Source organism: Typopeltis vanoorti, chromosome 11 (assembly GCF_054136105.1).
Source record: "Typopeltis vanoorti isolate ZY-2024b chromosome 11, IOZ_Tvanoo_1.0, whole genome shotgun sequence".
Taxonomy (NCBI): domain Eukaryota; kingdom Metazoa; phylum Arthropoda; class Arachnida; order Uropygi; family Thelyphonidae; genus Typopeltis; species Typopeltis vanoorti.
Genome location: NC_143559.1, coordinates 110,515,331 through 110,539,447, shown reverse-complemented (window position 1 = coordinate 110,539,447; position 24,117 = coordinate 110,515,331). Strand labels below are relative to the sequence as shown.

Here is a 24,117-nt window from a genome sequence, read left to right as displayed (position 1 = left end):
GATACATTAGTACTAAGAAGCGCCGATAAAATGGAATAAAAAGTATATATTTCTATTATTATCAGGTGACATCTCCAACGAGTCCAATGGACTCATCACTATTTAAACCATTGGCATCCAACCTTTTGTCCTGCCTGGACCACACTGAGTGAAGAGGAATTGTCTTGGGCCGCATATAAAATGCATAATATAGTTAATGTATATAATCAAGAAAACTTCATTTATTTTTTTATTATAACATTGAAAAAGAGAGGACAGCATAAACACAAAACTAGCGAGATATTTGGCCTTGTTTACGTGAAATCAATGCATCAATACCTGGTTGTTCGATGGAAGTGGTTGCAATTTGTAGTGAGCACTCAGGATTTTCGTCAGAAATTTTTGATCTAACTTTACTCTTCGTATACTTCATTCTTGAAAATAGTTGTTCAGAAATGTATGTACTACCAAAAAGAGAAGACACGAATAAAGCGTAATTGTGAAGCGAAGGGTATTTTTCTCTGGGAAGATAGGTCTTCTTAAAATCTAGCAAAGAGATGTGATCAAATTTTTCTTTGAGTTGAATATCTGATTGCTACTCTATACATTCATTTGAAAATTCGAAGGTAATATATTTATATCGACTGAAAATGGAGTCGCAAATATATAAAAAAATTGATACATTTTTCAGAAATCTTGAAACCTATTCTCAAATTCTTGCATCAAAAAAAACGGAAAGAAAGACAGCATATTTTTCGCATCACATAATAAGTTTAAAAGTTTAAGAACTTATGAGGCAGCATTACTAACAGTCAAGAGTCCTTATAGTCCTTATAAGGACTGGCTTAAAGGGGCGAAGCAAAATGCTTTTCATCTTCCCCGTTATCTGTAGAGGACAGTGTAGGGATAAGGTGTTATTGAGCTATTAAAGCTCTGATCATGGCAGGAGGATAACAGCATTAGCCGAGCCTCAGTTAGAACTTCACTGGCTACAGCATTGCCATCCATTACCCTCCAAGGGTATTGGATTGAATGAATCAATCACCGCATCTCACTTTAGTCAAGAGTCGCGGGTTGTACACCCCTTATATACATCTTCATCTGTACACAACGCCATCTATGATTAATAGTATTTTTGTCTGCAAATTTTGTGAGTTTTCTAGTTGGGTCGTCCTGTATTCGTGATGAAAAAAAAAAACTAGGAGGGGAGATGCAACGCTATAAAATTAAAAATAAAAAATACAGTATAAAATTGATTAATATAAAAAATAAATAAAATTAAGAAAAATAAAAGACATAAAGAAATTAAAAATTATACAAATGGAGTAATATAATAAATAAATAAATAATGTAAAGATAGAAAAATAAATAAATAAGCTATTGAAATATCACCATAGATTACTACATTTTTATTATGTACGCTTAGATGAAATACATAAAAATATTTCAGTTTTAAGTTACCATAGTTCAGTATTCTACAAGCATTTTATTGACATATGAAGGCACATAATCAAATCATGAACATCGATTTGTACAAAACGATGAACGATATACATAGAAGAGACAAGATAAATAAAACGGTTATCAATTTTTTCATGTCCACACAGGGATATAATTCCAAAACGTTGGCTGTATCTATCTAGGATCATGCAATACATCATCGTCTCAAGAAATGAAAAATGTTTCCTGCCAGCAAAGATAGTAGCGTATGAAATAAGTCTTTCTCCATTTTTGCTATTTCATCATGTTTTCTTGTTATGAACAATATTCGGTAACAGATGAAAGCGTATAATTTAGTTCTTCATATTAGAAAAGGAGAGAAAACGAAGAAGAGACAAGCGTATGCATCAAACTCAATAGAAGACAAACTCTTCTAAATCTGATAGGAATATTCGTTACCATGGAGATGGGATGAAAAATGTGCAGTAACGCTAAATGATGACGGTGAATATCAAATTCAAATTACTAAGAAAACAACATAAGAGCTTTGGGAAATGCTAAGAAATTTTTACAGTGATTACCAACGATACACGCAAGATGTTTAACATGCACATCTATGGGATTAATGAGAGGATGAATTAATAATGGAGAATAAAAAAGTTAAAACGAAACAAAAGAAGAAAATTGGTAAGTGATAAAACTAATAAAAGGGTAGAAATTGTTTTGTCTTTCCATCTTTTTTTTTTTTTTTTGAAATTTAAAACCGCATCCTTTAAGGATTAAAGTTACTTCTAATGAAAGAAGTTCTTCGCCTCTGTCAACAAAGTCTTTAAAAAAAAGCAACAATTCTTTTATTCGAAGTGTCACCAGAATTTTAAAAAAATGCAACTAAGAGACTTTATGTTTTTCTTAGGACTTAGTGTAATGGAAAGAAAACTGAATTTGTTGGTGTTTCGATAGTCAAGTAGTGCAATGTTATTATCTAGGGAAGATTTTGTTATCTCGCATTCGTGGTTGGAGGCGCAAGAAACATCTGTCGCCTTTACCTACCACGTCGCAAAATGCAGCTGCACCAAGATTCGAAACGTTTATTGTAAAGAAGAATGTTTAATGCTGACTAGGTAGTTTCAGATGCGCAAACATCCCCCCCCCCCGAACAATCTTCTATACCGGATTTCTTTTTTTTTTCTCTTGGATGCACTTTAGTAAACATCGTTTGTCCAGCTTTAGAAAGTAACACATCTCATTCTTGAATCTGGTGAATTAAATTCTCTCTCTCATTGTATCCAATACAATTACACACACACACACACACACACACACACACACACACACACACACACACACACACACACACACACACACACACACACACACACACACACACACACACACACACACACACACACACACACACACACACACACACACACACACACACACACACAGCATCCTTATTCTGCTCTGTTTATTCTCCTATCAGCTGTCTCAAGAGCAAATTACTCCTTTATTTTAAACAATTAACTTTTGTTGAATGAAGATAATGGAAGTATGCTCTTCTTTCACATTTACTTTAGGAGGTGGTAGTAAAAAACACATTCCCTTTTCAAATTTTAATTCCTGTTAAACAAACTAAACAATTTAGCAAATGGGTTAAGTGAATCAAAAAAAAAAAACCTAGTGCTAAATCATGCAACTAAATAATAGCGAAACTAACACAGTAGTAATTATCACTTCCCCAAGCAAAAGAGACTCGGTTTTCTTAGAGGTATGGTGCAGTACTCTAGAAATCTTGAATAGTTTTGTATAATTTTGATCATTTTAATCACACAAAGATAAGGATACATTTTTTATATAACATTAACTGCAATCAAAGACTGATTTATTTATTGAAACGAAACTTTTTTCTAAAGTGGAAATAGATATTAAGACTCAGGGGTATCCCTTACAGCACAAAAGGGCCTTGAGGATTTCTCGCTTTTAGTTTGTTCCATTTTCCCTACCCTACATAATGATGTCGTTTTCTCTTAAATTTAAAAGTAAACCCATCCAACAAAGAAACAAGTTTAAATCGGGTATATATTTTTCTTTGTTCTCTGTCGTATTCTGCGATCTTTGTTAAAGCATTTTTATTTCATGTGGATAAAAATTCTCTAAAGAAATTGTCGGAAGTCTTAGGTTGTTTCTTTTCCATTTAGATGTTAACTCATTAAGAATGATTTGTATGCAAATATCATGAAAGGATATAAACTAACGAATAAACTATAAACTTTCACGATCACAAACTACAGTGCATTTTCAAGCTACTTTGGGCATTCAGTTTGCAGAGTGATGGTCTCACACCTGAAATTCATCTGTCACCTAAAGACATTCATTTCATGCTTTCAGTGGGTTCGAACCTACAGTCTGTTAATTGGAGAGCGAAGGCTATATCCGCATTTTCCAGCTAAACAAGCTTTCCTTGATCGGAAAAGATCTGGGTTTATATTAATCTAAGACGAAAAAGCGCATAACTAAAAATTCACACGTAAGCATGCGCACTAACTGTTTCTTTGAATGTATTTCCTAGTATTGTTTGTAATAAGTGTACTGATGATGTCTTAAGATACTTAGACGAAATATCTACATATTATTACAATTTAATTACTGTGGTATATGTGTGAAGATTTAGTTATGAATAACCAATTTACACATATAATAGAGAGAAAGTGCATTTAGGGACTTTTCATCTGAAGGTGAATCAGTGGTTCTCATATTTATGCAATAATTTTTTAACTTCCGAAAAACATAAAAATCGGCAATAGAACGTAAGCAGTTTTATCCGATAGGATATACTCTCTTCCAGATCATCTCAGTTATTTAAATGGCACGTGACCTTTCATTATTGCATGATTTTAGGTTTTACGTTTCTGATCTATTTGGAGTATGGTTGACAGCAAGTAATGTAGTAATATTTTAATTTCTCTTTCTTGAAGCACTATAGCACTATATTATAACTATGGAATAATAAATATGGAATATCATATGTTTATCGCTGAAGATAGATGATTCTTCTTCTTCCTGAGTATTCTGCAATTGAGCAGGTTCATCTCGTAGTAGCAAAAACTTTCCTTCCACTCTCTTCTGTTCTGAGCCTTCTCTTTCAAGGTTGTGAACCTGTCTCCATTGAGCATGTCATATAGCATTGTTTTCCTTACTCTTCCTCTTGGTCATTTCCCGTCTCTTTTTTCTTCGATGGCATCTCTGATGATTCCATTTCCTCTCAGAACATGTCTGATCCAATTTCTCTTTCTTCTTTTTATTCTCTTTAACAGACTTCTTTCTTCTTCTACACTTTTTAAGATCTCTTTATTAGTTATTTTATATGTACCTTTGATTTTTTCAATCCTTTTCCAAATCCACTTCTCAAAGCTTTCCAAAATCTTAATTTCTTCTTTCTTCAATGTCCAATTTTCAGCTGCATAGAGGGCAACACTCCACACATAACATTTTATTAGGCTTTTCTTTAGGTTTCTATCCATTTTACTTCTGGATAAAATCTCATTTTCTATTAAAGGCATCTCTTCCCATCGCTATTCTTGCTTTTATGTCACTTTTACATCTTCCATCACTGCTAATAACACTTCATAGATGTTTAAATGTCTTTATTGATTCAAAATTTCCCCATTTATTCTGATATCCATATTTGCCTCTTTCCTTGCTATTTTCATCACCTTTGTTTTGCTTATGTTATTCCTATTTCATAGTTGATACATGATTCAAGTAATCTGTTCAACAGATGTTGAAGTCCTGTTTCAGTATTTGATAATAATGCCTTGTCATCTGCATATCGTATTGCAAATATCTGTCTACCTCCAATCTTTATTCCTTCTTCTGCATTCTCCAGCGCTTCTTTTAACATTGCTTCGGAGTACATGTTCAACTAAATTGGAGACAGAGAACAGCCTTTTGTTACTGCTCGTCCAATGATACCTGGTTCTGCTGTACCATACATGTCTCTCACCATGGCAGTTTGTCTCATATATAGTGAAATAAAAAGCCTTCTATCTTTTGAATCCATAACAGTTAGATGATTATAAACAAACAGAAACACTAAAATACTTGGAACTGTGTGAAAAATATAAAAAATACAGTTACAATAAAGTAATTTTATTTAAAAGTATATAAATTCTTGAATATTTATAAGGATAAACAGACCATAAAAGTATTACGTTAAAACACAGATAACTGAATAGTAAATAGCCGTTTAATAAAAGAAAACTGGCTTTTTTAAAAAATATATAGATATATATATATATATATATATATATATATATATATACCATAAAGAATTTTATATAACATTGGTTGAAATAATTGATGGCAAAATAGGTTAATTGATCCCTCAGATCGTTTCAAACATAAAAAAACCGAAATCCTCCATCGCAAGAGAAAGCTTATACAGCCTCAATGTTCACAATGACCGGGTAAATTACCCACAATAATCTCATCACCCACAATCTAAAATCCAGATGAAGGGATAAAGAGTCAAGGACTCAGTCCATCAACCAATTAAGTTCAAGGTTAATTGATTCCACGTGTGGTTGCCGGGATAAGAATAGCACCATTGTAGCTCATGCAGGTCGTACGAGGAGACTAAAATGGGAACCCATGGAGGGTAATAGATGGCAATGCTGTAGCCAATGACGTTCTAACTGAGACTCGGCTATTGCTGTTACCCTCCTGTCATGATCAGAGCTTTAATAGCTCAATAACACCTTATCCCTACACTGTCCTCTACAGATAACAAGAAAGATGAGAATCATTCTTGCTTCGCCCCTTTAAGCCAGTCCTTATAAGGACTATAATAAGGTTAATTGATGCAGGGTAATGGATGGCAAAGCTGTAGCCAATGAAGTTTTAACTGAGGCTCGGCTATTGCTGTTACCCTCCTGATCAGAGCTTTAATAGCTCAATAACACCTTATCCCTACACTGTCCTCTACAGATAACGGGGAAGATGAAAAACATTCTTGCTTCACCCCTTTAAGCCAGTCCTTATAAGGACTATATAAGGTTAATTGATGGCAGAGCAGGTGATCGATCGTGAGATGCGGTGATTAATACCCTTGGAGGGTAATGGATGGCAATGCTGTAGCCAATGAAGTTCTAAATGAGGCTTAGCTATTGTTGTTACCCTCATAATCAGAGCTTTAATAGCTCAATAACACCTTATTCCTATACTGTCCTCTATAGGGGGAAGATGAAAAGCATTCTTGCTTCGCCCCTTTAAGCCAGGCCTTATAAGGACTAAAATGGAGATATATAGAGGGTAATGGATGGCAATGCTGTAGCCAATGAAGTTCTAACTGTCGGATATTGCTGTTATCCTCCTGCCATGATCAGCCTTAATAGCCAATAACACTTTATCCCTAAACCGTCCTCTACATATAACAGGGAATATGAAAAGCATTCTTGGTTCACCTCTTTAAGCCAGTCCTTATAAGGACTAAAATGGCTTCCCCGTGTGGTGACCGGAATAAGAATAGCACCAATGCAAATCCAAGCATGTCGTAAGAGGCGACTAAATGGATGCTGAGTTTCGACAGTTTTGTTATGTCAGGTTTCGTCCGGAATTTTGTTACCGGTGAGGGGGGGGGGCTTAGATTCCGTGGGGTTTGCGCTGGGAGAGCATTTTGAGTCTCAGGGGAGGGTATTCTCCGGCATTGTTCTGCTCGGTGGTTGGGGACCCGTCACTGAGTGGAACCAGCGCTGAGTTGGCCGGTCTTTCGGCCACTATAGAGTGGTCTAGGGATCTTCCTAATTTTTAGAGTTTGGCTTTACTTTAAAGAAAGCCCCAGTGTAGCTCATGCATGTTGTACGAGGCGACTAAAATGGGTACCCAGGGAGGGTAATGGATGGCAATGCCATAGCCAATGAAGATCTAACTGAGGCTCGGCTATTGCTGTTACCCGCTTGCCATGATCAGAGCTTTATAGCTCAATAACACCTTATCCCTACACTGTCCTCTACAGATAACGGGGAATATGAAAAACATTCTTGCTTCGCCCTTGTAAGTCAGTCCTTTTAAGGACTTTAAGGTATTTTTAAATTAATTAAATAAAATTCTTGCTCATCATAGAGAATATCTAATATTTATTAGGGAGATAATGAATTCCATGTAAAACTTTTTTTTTTTATTTGGGAAGGATGAGCGATAAGGCAGCGGTCATCAAATTCATTTTCCATTTCATAGTTCGCTTTAACATGCCAAGCAAATTCTGAGGAAATGACGTCAGGAGTAAATAATGAGACTGCTCCTTCTTATCTCGCCAGACGCAAATGCCTGTGTGTGTCAGGGACAGTTTATTAAATTGATCGTCGTACCATCATTAAATCGAAAGTTTGTTTGTGCAACAACGTCAAATTGTACAACAATACGTTACTAAAGGAAATAAACATAACGGGAAAGCAAACAAAGGAGAAAAAGCACAAATAACAAGTCTAACTTATCGAATGGATTTGCGTTTATTTTGAATGTATGCTTGCGAACCAGAAAGTAGCGTGGGGTATGTTTAAGAGAGATTATCTCAGGCTATTTGAATAACACGACAACCATCGATCTTAATAAAAGATGCTTGCTAAAGAAAGTAAAAATCCCTTCTCTCCAGAGCATGTTGAACTACCTAATGAGACTTGTTACTGGCGAAGCCATATATATCAGAAGCCCCAGCTGTGTACCAGATGTCAAAATCGTGCTTCGCAAGTTAGACGAATTCTTTTTTCTTCCTCGTTTCCGGGTAACTTATTAATTCAAGCTAAGTTTTCCAACGATTTCTTGTTGGAAATACACACAATGATATTTAGTGTTCGAAGCACTGCTATAAAAAACAGCAAACATGTTTTTCGATGAAATAAAAAAATTGTTTATTAAGTATTATTATTAATTTTATTTTAAATTTAATATTTCAATTCTCACATTTTAAATAAAAATCGCAAATTTCTCACAATGATTGTTATAAAGAAAGCTGTAAAATAGGAATACTGATTCATCAACCTAAATACGAATTATTGTCCTAAAATCTTCTCGTTTTGTGAAGCAGTCTTATTAAATATTCCTCACACTTCAACTAATTTTTATATTTACATAATTTATTGCTGTTTTCAAAAAACGTTTTCCATCTTTTAAAAAATTGGAATATTTCTCGATACTCCCCTGTAATGGCCGCTACTCTGTATAGCTCTGATGCTATGCTAATCTGCGTGATTTTCTAATCTGGTTGTACGACCTTTCAATAATTCTTATAGATAGGCTTACAGGAGGTATTTATTAAAGTTTCTTTTAATTAATATTCCAGTATACGTTGTAAATTTTTTGAATAATTTAATAGTCATTTGTTTGAATAAATAAGATAACCATGGAAATAAACTGAAAAACAAGAATAGATAGAGAAAATATTTATTGATTTTACATCAGTTTAATTTCGTGAGTATTATTTAAAAAAGGCTCTAGATAGAAACAAAGAAAAACTGAAGTTCAGGAGTGTTAAATTTATCATTTTTGAAAGCTTCACTAGTTCTTTTGATGAAATGGTGCATCACCTATCTAACCATTGAAGCATAAATATTATTTTTTTCTCTTTATAAAAAAAAGACCTCTTACTATGATTGATTCTACGAAGGAGAAGAATCACTCTTTGTATTACGCACTTGGAATGGTTGTAGTTTTTACTTATGCTGAATTCGTTCCCGAAGTCACTTTGAAAATGACAGAAAATGAGACCCTGGAAGTTTTTCATTGATGATATTCATTGAGTAGTTTCAGAATGCATCTCCTTACTTCCATCACTTAACTTTAATCGTTCTGGTAAAGTTAGTTGAAAGATAAAACAAACTGAAAATTCTATATTTAAATACTTTTCAAACCTACTGTATAGTGCGGTTGATCTATTGATTTCAAGGATAATGGGAAAACTTTTACTTAAAATGTTTGAGAGAAATATCTAAGAAATGAAGCAGAAAAAAAGCAGGATGAAAAATGGTTAATTGAAGTTTCTACAAAAAGATTGTGCATTTTAACAGCTGCTCCATTAGACGGGAAAGGAAATATATTATCATTTAACATCGACGGAATTCATCTTCTGAATATTCCGGAGCAATAAATTTTCTCCAAACTTTCTCGGCATTCATTAGTTTGTGAAATGATGTTCATTTGGAGTTCGCACAGAGGATGTTTTATTTAGAATTTAGACTATTACTATGCTGGTAGAAAATCAATTGCTTGATTCGAAGCTATGTAGTGTTCCGTTTCAACCAATTTGCTCTACTCTGATCAATGGTAGTTCCATACAAATTGTCATACCCGCATCGAGTTTACAACACGTTTGTGTGAATATAAAGGATCTTTGAATACGCTATACCACTGGGAACAAGTTATGATAGATGTGGATCTAAGCAAAGCCTAAGTAAACAGATGTTGCCGAGAGGAAGAGGAGTTCGCCATCATTTATACATCTCAGTATCAATTTCAGTTCTGTTGCTGGCTCGCTACAATGAAACAGCAAATATTGGAAACCATGTAAGGTCTAACTAGACCTTAAATTGAAGTAGATTTGAATATATTAATTATTATAGAACAAAAATGGGACATTTCTCGACACTCCCTATAAAAGGCGCTACACTGTATTCTCAACTACTATGTCAGTCTGCGTGATTTTCTAATCTGCTTGCACAAGTTTGCGAAAGAATAATTACAGTATATGTAAACCTCAAATAAATTATTTCAATGCAGCGCACTCCCTAGGATAATAAAATATTAGTAAGTTAATGAGGTTTTCCTATCTAACTTGTAAATTCTCACAACGCGCAGTGATTACTGTATCGGCTTAGTATTATCTGTGACCTATATTTGTGCTGCCAGATTACATTAAGATATTTTAAATTTATAGGTAACATATGCATTTTAAATATTACAGATAAAACTGTACTTGGGAATATTTTAAAATGAATCTCCCCGATTTCATTGGGTACGATGCATATTAAAATACATGGCTCCCCATGCAACGGACTCAATGGAGAATATATTAATCCAGTGATTTTATCTTTCTCCATTTGTTACAATATCTACGTATTTATACCATATATATATATATATATATATATATATATATATATATATATATATATATATATATATATATATATATATATATATATATATATATATATATATATATATATATATATATATATTCTAACTCTGAAAATCATATTTCCTTACTGCCAGTAACAACCTCTTTACTAAGTTTTCCGAACATTTCTTACAACAAGTCACTTCCCTTATGTGTGGCATATTGGATAAAACCCACAACGAAAAACCACCTTAGTCAGCACACTTGAAGGAGATTGCAGCCGAAGTTACCAACACACCTTGTCAACGTGATTGACAAGGTAGACACAATAGAGAGATAGAAAAAGAAAAAATTGATTGGTTCTTTTAGGACTGAGTGTCAGAATAAAAGAAAGATTCGTTGAAGCATTATGATGTGAGCAGTTTGCTTGTGATGTTATTCGACACAATTATGTTACCATTGTAGAAAATCGATAATGATTATTGAGTACAGTACCTGAAAGATATCTAGTTTCCAATGATAAAGTAATATCTTAGATATTAAGTAATAATAAGATTTACTATTAAATTATTTTAATAGTTTGTTATTTTAATAATCATTTAACATTTCGATGTTGTTGAAATTTCATTTCCGATGGGCAAATAACTTTATAAAAAAGAAAATTTTGTTTTATTTAAAATATTATGTTGAGTGAAAAGTTATTTATTATTTAAAATCTACGTTATAAACAGAACTTAGTGTTATCAATGTATACATGTAATTAATCTAGACAAGGACGGGGAAGTCTCATTATCACAAAGTTATCAGATCTATTTTAATCTTTATATATTGTATAAAAATATAAATAAAATTTATTATAAATATAATATATTTCTTTTGTAAAAGTTTTCGAATTTTTTCCAAAAATTAACATTCTCTAAAACACCTTTTATTTTTAAATATGTCTAATGAGAAAAAGTGAACATTCAGGTAACCTTGCGGAAATCGTGTTTTGTTCTGAGATTCCAGAATAGTGATCAGAGCGAGCTTGCTGAAATTGCTGAGAAATATAAACAAAATTATTAAAATAGTTGAGAATTCTTGACGACGAAATATTTTTACAAATTAACTGGATTTATTGACGTAATGAATGAAAACAATAATACAGCCAACAAGCTTTGCTAAACATATGACAGATTAGTTGGGGTTACAGAAAGTATAAAAAGTAATGTAAATTCAATATATTGAATGGAGAAAGTATTAAAACTACATCGAAATTCCATTACAAGAATCCAACTTCTGATAGATTCTTCAGGGTTAGTTACAGTAAAAATATGCATACAAATAATGCAAATAATATCAAAATACAATGATACCATATATAAAATATGGTAAATTGAAGATTCGCCTCGCAAATGACATGTATATTTGCTACCGTCTGTTTCGCATTGCTTTCCAGTGATTGTTATAATAATTTAAGTCCGAAGTACAACATCTGATAAGCAGTTTCAACATATCATACAAAATCAGTCTCAAATTCTTACTAAAATATTTATATTAGTTAATACCTTTCAACTGATTCTTTCAAAAGATGATCAGATATTATATTTTCTTTCGAATATCAGATGTGTTTTGATCAATAGTGTGGTTGGCAGTCGTGCGATGAATAGTTAAACCCAAATTCTATTTTAATAATTTATGAGATGAGAAGAATAAAGAAGAATAGAGATCTTATGTGATGAACATCATCCTCAAAGGTTATTTAAAGAAAGAAGTTTATAACCTGCTGAATACTGGGAAGCTGCTGCGTTCACATACAGATATTTCGACACAGAAACTGCACTTTCCTTCTATATTTCGATGGAATTTCTCTTCGTATCACCAAATTAATTAAAGATGTCAGTGTTTTAGTTGGTCTCCCGAGGCCTCATACAGATAGCAATCCTTTTCAAAAATATGCAGGTATCTGTAAAAGTTACTGTTGCTGATGAATAACTTACATGGGGGAGAAATCACGAGATGCTGTAAGACGAACATCACAGCGATGTAGCTCATAAAATAAACCACACCATGAAATGGAACATAACTACTATTATAGTAATCAGAAGAATTTTTATCATATAGTTTTAAAGAATCAGAGATTAATTCTATACTACTATTTTTCTATAATTCTGTAGTATTAATTCTTGTGATACTTCCCAGTTCAATTATTCTAACAATAATGGAAACCATTGCGAGAAAAATGACTGCAAACGTCCCTAGTCGATTATTTAACATAATCAATAGAATAAAATGTTTTTCATTAATATTTTATTTTTAATGGTGTTTTCCAAGGCGAATGTTTGATAGTCTTATGCATTCTAGCATGGAGAATTCTGCGTAGTCAATAGAAATTGATCTACCACTAAACAGGTCCACACACACACACACACACACACACATTGCAAATTTCTCATCATCAAAAATTACATCACTTCATTTCCATTTTATGGCTTGCTCAGTGGGTTAGCCACATATTCAGTAACTACAAGATGTAAGTCGTCATCATTATGAGTCTTCATAGCTTATTTGGTATAGACAAAGCCCTTTGTCGTCGGAAAGAACTGAGTTCAAATCCGGTTTAGGAGGCGAAGAACTTTCAACGGGAATTTTCAGCTGGAGATGAGTTAGTCGACCTCACACGATGGCAGAGTTTTACGTCCCGCAACCAGGCAAATTGTCTAGTAGAATACACGCAATTTATACACAAAGAAATACTTATAGGATAGGGTTAACCACCTTATACTCGAATTATACGGACGAAATCCACTTGATTTATATGATTGCGGAATCCGCGACCTTTTTTCTTATTTTTCGATTTATGCTCATTAATCTAGTTAATTACATTGATTGTCCTAAATAATTCAAAAGGAGGTTAAAGGTCAATAATAAATGAATAGTTGGATTTCCCACTTTTTCTCTGAATTTATCAATTCGGACTAATCTTATCGACAACATTACTAAATCTTACCTTTCAACACAAAAGGCAACAATGACTTTCTATCTTCTTTTTCAACATCAGAGATCAAAATGCCTCGAGCTTTCTACGCACACTTTAGTTCCCAATAAAATGACGGCATTTCACTAAAGAAATACCATTGCGTCTATTGTGTGCAAAGAAACACCAGTATTTACTGAATTCCATTGTAGAAACAAAGCGACAACAGTGATGCATTCTCGATTAAGTTCTTTGTTCCTGGCTGGTTTTATCGCAATATACACGAAATTCATCATGCTATCTGCTTCAGAAGAAAGATAAATCTCGTCCCAAGTTTCATTTTGTTTATAACTCTAGGGGAAAAAGACTCTTACAGGCCATTAAAAACTCTAAGCTTGGTTTCACATCAGAGAAAAATAAAATAGCACCTTACTGCTGGCATTATGACACCGGGTGAACAAATAAAAATGTGTACGCATGCGTGGATTAAAACGCTGTTGTCAAGGCGTACGCTAGATCCAATTTATTAGGAGAAGCTGTAAAGGAACTATTGTATCGCTTGCATTAACTCATGTCAGTTAAGAACGGGAAAAGAGAACGATATTTATGGAAAATGTTTTGTTGGAATTGTAAACACTGTGTTGAAATGAGCAAATTCCCTGGTTTCTTAAAATAAATTTCACAAATATCAGTTACAAAATTCATGACAATTTGTAATTCTACAAACAATGATATTTACACAGAAACAATCGTAAAAATTTCTCATCATTTTGATGCGAATCAGTTGGGATAAATTCCCTTAAGCACCATCTCAATGACAATACTCTTTCCGTTATCTGCATAAACAATTGCCCAAGTAAACTACCAACATCCTCTTACGTGAATGGGTAACTGTTTAGAACAACGAAGATAATCTAGCTCGCAACGGTTACCGCACTTCGAAATGACGCTATGAATAATAATCTGTTATTCTATTGCAAATGACATCGTTAATGCTTATCCGTATCTCTGAAGGTAGTAAATAGTCAACGACAGCAGCGAAATTGAGAATAACCTCTAAATATTTGAAGTTTTCATCCTGATTTAAAAATATCGCGCAATTATGAATGCAGATTGAAACATTTTGTTGCCAATATCAGAAGTTTGTGGACTTAATTAGAAGTCAGTAATTGAAACGAGCATGCTGGAATAAATTATAGAGCATACAATATAAGATTTTAACCAATCATTGCACAGACGGTATCTAAAGGATACAGAGTGGAAAAGGTGTAAATCAACAAGAATTTTATTGAAACACACAGAAATCTATATATCGATCCAATCTTATTTTATTAATTGATTAAACTTTTCTCTTTTACTTTCCAAGTTGTGTGTAGTTTTGTATTGTAGTGTAGTCACAAGGACGTTGTGCTATTAGCTCTTCATTTGAAATGACCTGAGCTCATATCCAGAGTAGGAGGCAAGAAATCTTTATACGAAACCTATATTTAAGAGAACGTGACTTACTGATAGTCTTATGAGGAAGTAGCAAGAATTTTTCTTCCTGAACATTGTTTTTTTTTCTGGGGGGGGGAGGTGAGCTATCTCTCAGATACAGGTTCTTGATAACTATCGGATCCATTGTAATTTTGGTTTGCCGTATCTCAGCCAATCAAGAAGATCTACAACATTTTATACAACCTTTCACAGCTTACACATGTTAAATATATAGATTATTCAAAAGCTCCGATATATTTCATCCAACGTAACATGGGCATCATCAGAGAGAGACAGACCGTTAACGATATTCAAAACATGAATCATAAGAAAGAGCAACGTATTCTCAAGCTGAGTATTTTAATGCTAAATAGTGACATTGCTTAAGAGTGATAGCTTACGAGCCCATATATTTAGCTAGGTTATTTATTTGCAGTGTGGTATATGTGTTATACGAGAAAAACATGAGTTTCAAGAGGAAATACTTCCAAATTTACTAACTCAATCCATTTCAGTATACAAGAGTGTTAGTCACACTCTTGTATAGCCAGCGTGTAGGCGATGTGTACCACACCATCTTCTGGTCGAATAATCCATCTTTCGCTTCGACGCTGTTCTAAATTTGAGCGCGTATTCAGCTGGAGTGCAGAAGCCACACTACGTCGCCCTAACTTCAACCGCAGGGATTCTTTCGTTTCCAAAATTTGGAAAGCCTGATCCTTATTAATTTTTAAACAATAGCGTACTTTTCTTATGTTGCGTATATGGCTCCACCTCTTTATTTACTGTAGTGCACTCAATCACGCAGCTCGTATTTCTTTTGACAATAGTTGGTATTCTATCTTTTTTTGAGTTACCATTTTATTCGGTATGATCTGTTTCGTATCGAAATATTTTTTATTTATTTAATGTACTTCTTGTGCATAAGTGTATACTATTTATTATTTGTTTAAAAATCTCTTTTTTTTTTCAAAGAAATGTTTCTCATATTATTGATTAGAATCATGTTCAGATCTTTACCAAAACAGAAACGTGCATCACAGTGCTTTTCGAATCTTGGGATAGATGGATGATGATATGACATGCGACAAAGTGTGTTGGTATTAGCAAGAAACAATAATTTTCTGAATATCTGAATAAGAAAGTTAAGGTGCTATTATGTCATGTAGAGAGAGGTTTATTCATGCATTCATTCATTTATTCATTCTTTTATTTTTATCACGATTAAAAGCATCTAAAAGTTTACGAGTTGCTTTTTAATTTTTAATTTTTTTTAAATATTTTTTTAAAAAACCATTGAAATGAGCATGGATTACCTGCTAATGCAAATAATTTAAAGATATTTATAATAAAATGAAAAGTAAAGAAAACGGGTTATTATTTTGTATGCAATGCAGTCTCTCATCGCTTATTCCACTTGGCGCGGTACATAAAATGATCAAAGCTGAATCGAGCAACATATTTTACGCATCCATCGCGTCCCTTAGGAATCGAGTTTCCTCTTAATTTCACTTACTTTCTTTGTGAAAGGCACACGCTAAAGATAGGCATTTTCCTTTCCTTCGTTTAGAATTTAAATCGTAGTAGTCTTATGCAGTAGACAGCATCACTATCTGCCTTCAACGAAGAAGCATTATCAGTTATCTCATTAATTTCGAAAGCGTTACCTATTTCTGCTTTGATATTCATTTAAATCTAGAATTTAATACACGCTATGCAAGCACTTAGTAAATGGAGATGGTGGTGCTATTGCAGCTGTCACCTTTGAAAATCACTTACCCGTATATCTCTAGAGCATTACAGAGAAGCAACCCCCACACCAAATTCTTTTCCCTGACGATCTTCTTGACTTTTATTCATTCCATAAAGAGTATTCTTACAGGACATTTCTAAACACAGTAACTGCAGCTTCACTAGACGCTTGTCCAGGTCTATCAGATGGAGGACAAAGAGAGTTCTAAGTTTAAATTAAATCACTAAAAAGTGATTTTAAAAGTGAAGTTGGCTTCGGGTTCCAGAAACATAAAAGTTAGCAAAATTCGCAGAGAGAATCCTGGGAGAGATTCAAGACTCTTTTCATGGAGATCACGTTGCCCACTGTCATAGACAACACCGAGAGAGAGAGAGAGAGATTTGGTAATAGAATTTAAAAGCTTTTCTCTTACGTGTATGGTTGTATGTCGAGCCTTAAGCTGCACACTAGGAAAATACAAAGAATGTACTCCGGATAGAATAACTCTTAAGACGTGTAAATAATCAATTTCATGCCAAAGAACACACAACGCAACATTTAGTTTAATACTGGCGATTTCTTCATGTCGAAATTTTATTTTGTTATGGACGACAGCGACTAATTAAAATGATTACCTTAAAATGACAATTAAAAGTTGCATTGGGTTAATAGAAAATATATATTTATACCTCTTTTGCGTTAATCAATGAAATGAATTGGTAACGATAAGCTGGAGATTTTCGTTTAATAAAAACAAAGCACATCTACACTTGGTTTTAAGCGTGAGTGGAAAACCAATGCTTTTAATGAACCAATGTCATTACATAGCCGAAAACCTTACAGTCCATTATGATGTTGGTCTTTTTTATTAAGTCAGAAAAATCACAAATGTCCCTTTAAATATATTTTTAACATAAAAAAGCAAAAGCAAGTTTTCATTGAAATATAATATACTAAAGGAAGAAAGTGAAACCTGCGAAAAGTTGCAAATGTGTGTGTGTGTGTGTGTGTGTGTGTGTGTGTGTGTGTGTGTGTGTGTGTGTGTGTGTGTGTGTGTGTGTGTGTGTGTGTGTGTGTGTGTGTGTGTGTGTGTGTGTGTGTGTGTGTGTGTGTGTGTGTGTGTGTGTGTGTGTGTGTGTGTGTGTGTGTGTGTGTGTGTGTCAAACAGACTGCCAGCCATTAAAGGAAAAAACTTTTTCCTTTAACAGAATAGTTTTCTTAATGTCATAATTCTGATGAAAAAGAAGAAAAAGACTGCTTTCAAGTAAGATGTTGGTACGCATTTGAACTGTAACATTTTATCATTTGACGTGCTCGGATTATTAAGTTCTCTCTGGGAAATGATTTTTATCAACATTAACATTCGTTGGCATTCTATCTTTTTACATGTGTTTCCTTTTAAGTGGAGTCTCCGTTCTTACTCTAGTCCTCTTATCTTCTTAGTATAATGCATCAATGATTCGCCTTCTATCTCTTTATACAATGGTAGAAAGAAACTTTTAATGAGTTTATATTCTCAGTTTCATTATAATGAGTATCTCACGTAACATGTTGATGCAAAAGAAAGAATGCCTTGGTATCATGGGAACTGGAAATTTTATATATACTACACTGACACAAATCAGGGTAAAATTAAAACGTATAAATGCCGGTGATTGCTTTTTTTTCCCTGTACGATGTTAAATGGATTCAGGTTAATTGAAGTAAGATTAAACCAGGTATTAATCAAACAAAACTGATGTTATAACAGAGGATCGGGGAATTCGTGCAAGAAAACTGATAGTACGTAAAAATTCTGTTTATACACTTCTAGTGCAAATGTGCAAATAGATCAAAGTTTACCAGAATTAGCTTCAATAAGAAGAAAGTTGCGACACATAATACTATAGGATATAATACTTAATTATCGCTCTATGAGTAAAAGCCTGTCTTCATCGGGGATCTCTAATGTTTATCTTGAGAACTTAATTTAATTTATGGTCTCAGTTTTTGGATTCTTTAAATATTAAACTCAGGATATGAAGTCTTCGTAATGTTTCTTTTCATTTTCAGTTCTCATGAAACTTGCTTCCCTGATAACTTTTTACTGTGCAATGTTTATGTACTGAGGATTACCAGTTTTCTCTAATTATATTCTCCTCTGTTTGCATTCCAAACATGTGAGAAAAGTACTTGAGGAGTCTTGCTGTTAATAATTAATATACTACGCAAGTTGTTTTTTTTACTTATTAGTAAAACTCCTGATGAAACGGGTAGAAAGAACTAAAAAGATGCCTAATAGGTAACCTAAAAGATCCATGTTGTGTAGGGGTCGTACGAGAATTAATTATTAAGATTACGTGTTAAAAGTATAGAGAACTTGCTACGGTGTTATTTGCAATTAAAGTTGATAGGAATAATTAATTCATTTGTGTAGCTTAAACCTTGTTTTCGTGGTGAATTTTAATAAGCCTTTCTTATTAAAAATTTCATTAAAATGTGTAGTATTGTTTATATCTAATACTAGACGGATAGATAGAAAAACAGAGAATCACAATAGAAGACATTCGTATTGTTTGTTAATTTTTTGAGAGTTCATTTACGATCTTGCAACTTTTACCAAATAAATAGAGGCCATTTATTATTTATTCTTTTATTCGCAACAATGGTTAGAACACTGATGATGGTTGCATTAGAACTGAAGAGTAGATTTAAATCGATTTTATTTTTAGATATCAATCTGGTTTATAATGAAAGTAATTTTTGAAAATTTTCTGAATTTCATTAATAACAGTAGGCATCATGTGGATCCATTGTTAAATCTTAATCTACATAAATAAATCCTTAACATCGTGTTACATACGAAAGTTATTATTAAAGGGTTATTCGTGGGGATAAGTCTTATAAAGAACCAACGGTACTAAAGTGTACAGGAAATGTGAGAGAGAGAGAGAGAGATCACTGTAGCACTTTTATTATGTATAAATGTTTCTTTCTTTTTTTCTTTTTTTTTTTTGGATTATGAATTCAAGAATAACGTGTTTAGCCAATAAACTCATTTCGGTTCAGCAGTACACTTCGATAACGAATAATTGTTAACAACTCCTGAAATGAATTTGCCTTTAATTATTGAGAAAGTTATGAAATTACACAACTCGATCATTCATAAATTTGACAAAATCCAAAAAGAGGCTTTCCAATTCTAGTAGCAGATTGGGAGAATATTTCCACACTTCATTGAATTTTCGTCATCCACAGAATGTTGAATTTGCTTGATTAATGGGAATTTTTTTTTATCCAGTAAAGCGTGCACTATCAGATCACCACAGAAGTTTAAAGGGCAATTTATAAGAAATGAAATGGAAGTTTTTGTGACCGTGGATGATGGTATGTCCATAAAGGTCATTGCTTCCTCTTTCTTCAAAGGAAATAACTCTGTTTCAATAAAGCAGTGTTTCTCAAAGTGTGGTACGCGGACCTCCGGGGGTCCGCGAATGGTCTTCAGGGAGTCCGTGGCAATTTTCGGCTATGCATCATTAACGCATGGAATAACATTTAAGTTTCAGATCATAAAACATTCCTATTGTATCACTGAATAAGGTACAGAGGCATCTGCAGGCTGTGTAATATTTCTCAACAAACAGTACAATTAGAGACAACTGGGTAAAATCGGCACTAACTAATGAATCATTAGTTAGTGCCGTCCCACATAAAATGCTGTATAGCAGACAATCAAAACCATATGGGGCACCGGTAACGTATGGTTTTGTTTGAGTGTACGTGTTAAAACTAAAAAATATATAGTGAATGTGTTTCAGATATTATATAAGGAATTCGGTTGAAGAGAATTAGCATTTCAACTGAACTGTCGGCTTGTCTTTGTCAATTGGTAGCGCGATCTTTTGTTAATACCGCACCAATCATATGAACGTCTTCATAGCTGCTTTATCTCTACTGGCCTACCATTGCTGTCTGTTTCGAGTTCTGCTTTCACTAGCCATTTGTTGAAAGATTGTTAGTTAAATACGGTAATTTTTTTTAGGTTTCAAATTCTTAAGTATGAATCACTGGTTAAAGACTGGATTTTTAAAATGCGCAAAAGAGAGGAAAATAATAGACAAGTAGCTGTCAGCAACAATAAATTGTTGATATTGTATCTGGATCAAGTGAAATTGATAAGTGTGTGTCGTCTGACATCTCTGTACGATAACAATTACTTGAAATGTGGATTTTCATGAACAGGAAATGAAGAGGAATCTAATCCGTTATGTGTAATTTGCGGTGAAACTTTAAAAAATGAAAGCATGAAACCATATAATTTAAATCGCCATTTTGAATCAAAACATAATGAATGCAAGGACAAACCTGTCGAATTTTTCCATGGTCGGATCTAAAAAAGGGCTGTTTCAAGGATTCAAGCTGTTGCACCAAATGCAAAGTCGACACACTGCTGCATATACATGGGGGCTTTGGCTACACATATGATGTCTACAGACCTAAGAAAAGTTCTTGATGAAGCTGTAAATTATATTAAAGGCCGTCCTCTAAACGCCAGACTTTTCTCTCAACTTTGCAAAGAAATGGGAATCAACTATACACAACTTCTTTTCCATACTGATGTTCGTTGGCTTTCTCGTGGAAAAGTCCTTACTCGTTTATTTGAACTTCGGAATGAACTACAAGTTTTTCTTGATGAAAAGTTTGATTTGAAAAAGCATTTACATAATTGGAAATGGCTCAGTCAATTAGCATACCTGGCAGATATATTTACTGTATTAAACAGTATTAATTTATATTTACAAGGCAAGGAAATTTCTATATTTCATGTCCAAGATAAAGTGAACGCCACGTTGGCAAAAATAAAGTTATGGCAAACACGGGTTGGTAATGGAGAATTTGACGCGTTTCCATCGTTTCATGAATTGCTCGCAAGTTCAAATGAACAAATTGATGATGATGATGTGAAAATTACTATCATGCGGCATTTAAAAAGCTTACAAATGAATCTAGAAAAGCATTTCCCTGAATTGGGCATTAATATTGAGTGGATAAGATACCCTTTCAATAAAAACAAATTTATGCCAAAGGGTCTATCGTCAATAGAAGAAGAACAACTTTTAAAACTAGCTTCTGATGGTTTCCTAAAAAATAAATACAGCGAGAATACGTTATCATCATTTTGGCTACAAATACCGAATGAATTTCCTGAATTAACAGATAAAGCTCTAAGGTTCATTTTTCTATTTCCAAGTTCATATCTGTGCGAAGTTGGATTTTCGGCCCTTGTAGATATTAAGACGAAGAAGGGGAATCGCATCTGAGATTGAAATGAACAACTATAGAGCCAAATTTTGCTGAACTTTTATCTCACCATAAGCAATTGCACTCCTCTCATTGATGATAAATTATTTCAAGTAAGTAAAACTTTATATTTTCTTTATAAAGTTTGTTCTATTGAAAATAAATCATATTTTTTGTTTACATGAACATATAAATTCAAATAAAATAGATATTTAATTTTTTAATATTTTAAATTAATTTATTCGTTTTAATTAATTTATTCGTTTTAATAAATTTATTCGTTTTAATTAATTTATTCGTTTTAATTAATTTATTCGTTTTAATTAATTTATTCGTTTTAATTAATTAATTAATTTGTTTTAGGTAATTATTTTATTCGGTTTGATTAATTAATTTATTCGTTTTAATTTATTAATTAATTTTAATTGATTTATTAGGGGGATAGTTGGTAATAATGAAAATTTAAGGAGGGGGTCCGCGGATATCTGAAGTTTGAGAAACACTGTCATAAAGGATGGCAGAAGATCATAAAGAAAGAAGAAAAACAGACACTTGATTAAGAATTGCTTCAATAGTTACTCCTTTTAGCACCATATCAACATCACCTGTTACGTCGTGTTAAAAACAAGGAAATCAATTCTTGGGACTCACACCAAAACTTTAAAATTTCTCATAATATGGTGCTGACCTGGATGACTAATGTAATATGCCTTCTGTACCATCAAGCATTGTTCATTCTGCTGGAGGAAGCGATCGTTTTTCCCTTTTGGTAAAAAAGCTTTTAAATATTGTATTACAAATAAGACAGCGTCAAAGTGTAGTCGAACGGAAAATTCATTCCAAGGTGAATTTTCTAGTTTGTTTATTCGATAAACGTGGTGCACAAAAATGGAGAGGAAATCATTGTTACGTATGAAGAATTTGCACTGTGTTTATCTTAAACTCAGTACAAATTCATCATCACCATCCTCATCTTCGTTTTCTGATATGCATCCTCAGGGATGCACTAGATTTAGCGAGTGTTTCAAACAAAAATTTTCTTCCAAATTAGTTTCTTACCAAACTAATTTGGATAAAAAACGCCCAGAAGGTCACACGCAACTGACATCCATAATACTTTATGCAAATAGGATTAACCGCCCTATTGGAACATTAATTATATTACCAAGAAGCCAAGTTACTCTGCCGTAACAGGTCATCGAACCTAACACACGTGGGAAGGGATTAGTTTGGTATCTAATTTGATCACGTCTTATATTTCGATTTTCTAAAGCACTTTGAACTGCACTGACCCACCTACATCTTATTCTTCTGAGGTTCTGCCATTTTTCTCTAAAACACTTATTTTGCGGACTTTTACTCAACCATTATTTGAACTGCCCATATTGTCTTCGATTATTAATAATATCATACATCCCTAAATAATAATATTTGTTTTTCCTGATGTCTTTATTTTTACTGAAGTTCTGACATTGATGATCCCACTTCCCCACTTCCCAACTTCTCCAGAAATGTTTTCAATATCTGGGGAAGTTGAAGTCTCATATCTGTGGTTAACTGCTTTATTTCTAAACAAGCTCTCGGATCTAAAAGCTAATTTAACATCAAACAGCCTTTCGATCTATCCTTCAATTCTAACTGCTGTTTTGCGAGAAGCTACGTATCTCGCTGTTTAAAGTCCCATTGATACCTTAAAGATTTAGTGTTTTGAAAAGATTTCTCCTGCCGCCTCATCATATGCCGAGGTCATGAAAACTTAAACAGAGATCCTTTTTATATTTCTATGATTTCTCAACGGTTTGTCGTTAGTTACAAATATATTCAATACAATTCCTGTTTGGTCATAACCTAGCTTGTTTTTGCTGTTGTTTCTTTTCCATAACGTTTCTTATCGCCTCAAGTAGGTTTGCATAAATCTTAATTCAAGCTCCTTCATTGCTTCACTTTTTTTCCATTGTAGCATTTTATTTTCTTTGCTTCATAAATTCTACTAAGATTAAGTTTGTTTCAGTAGCTGACCATTGTTTTTTTTTTTGTAGTTCAATAATGAAAACAACAATGTCCTTGATAACTGATAACGCCCCGGCTTGCATGATATCTTATAATGCTGTATATAACAATAAACTCCATCTATTGTTATATACA

At 33.3% G+C, this 24,117-nt stretch overlaps 1 protein-coding gene across 1 annotated transcript in view; it reads right to left on the bottom strand.

The window, feature by feature from the left end:
* The window catches only part of LOC150101934 (glycine receptor subunit alpha-2-like), a 103,681-nt gene that overhangs the window by 65,241 nt on the left and 14,323 nt on the right, over nt 1-24,117 (bottom strand). Inside the window, exon 2 of the mRNA XM_090399933.1 lies at nt 16,841-16,917. Within this exon, the coding sequence (XP_090256059.1) occupies nt 16,841-16,917 (77 nt within the window). The remainder of the gene's footprint in view (nt 1-16,840; nt 16,918-24,117) is intronic.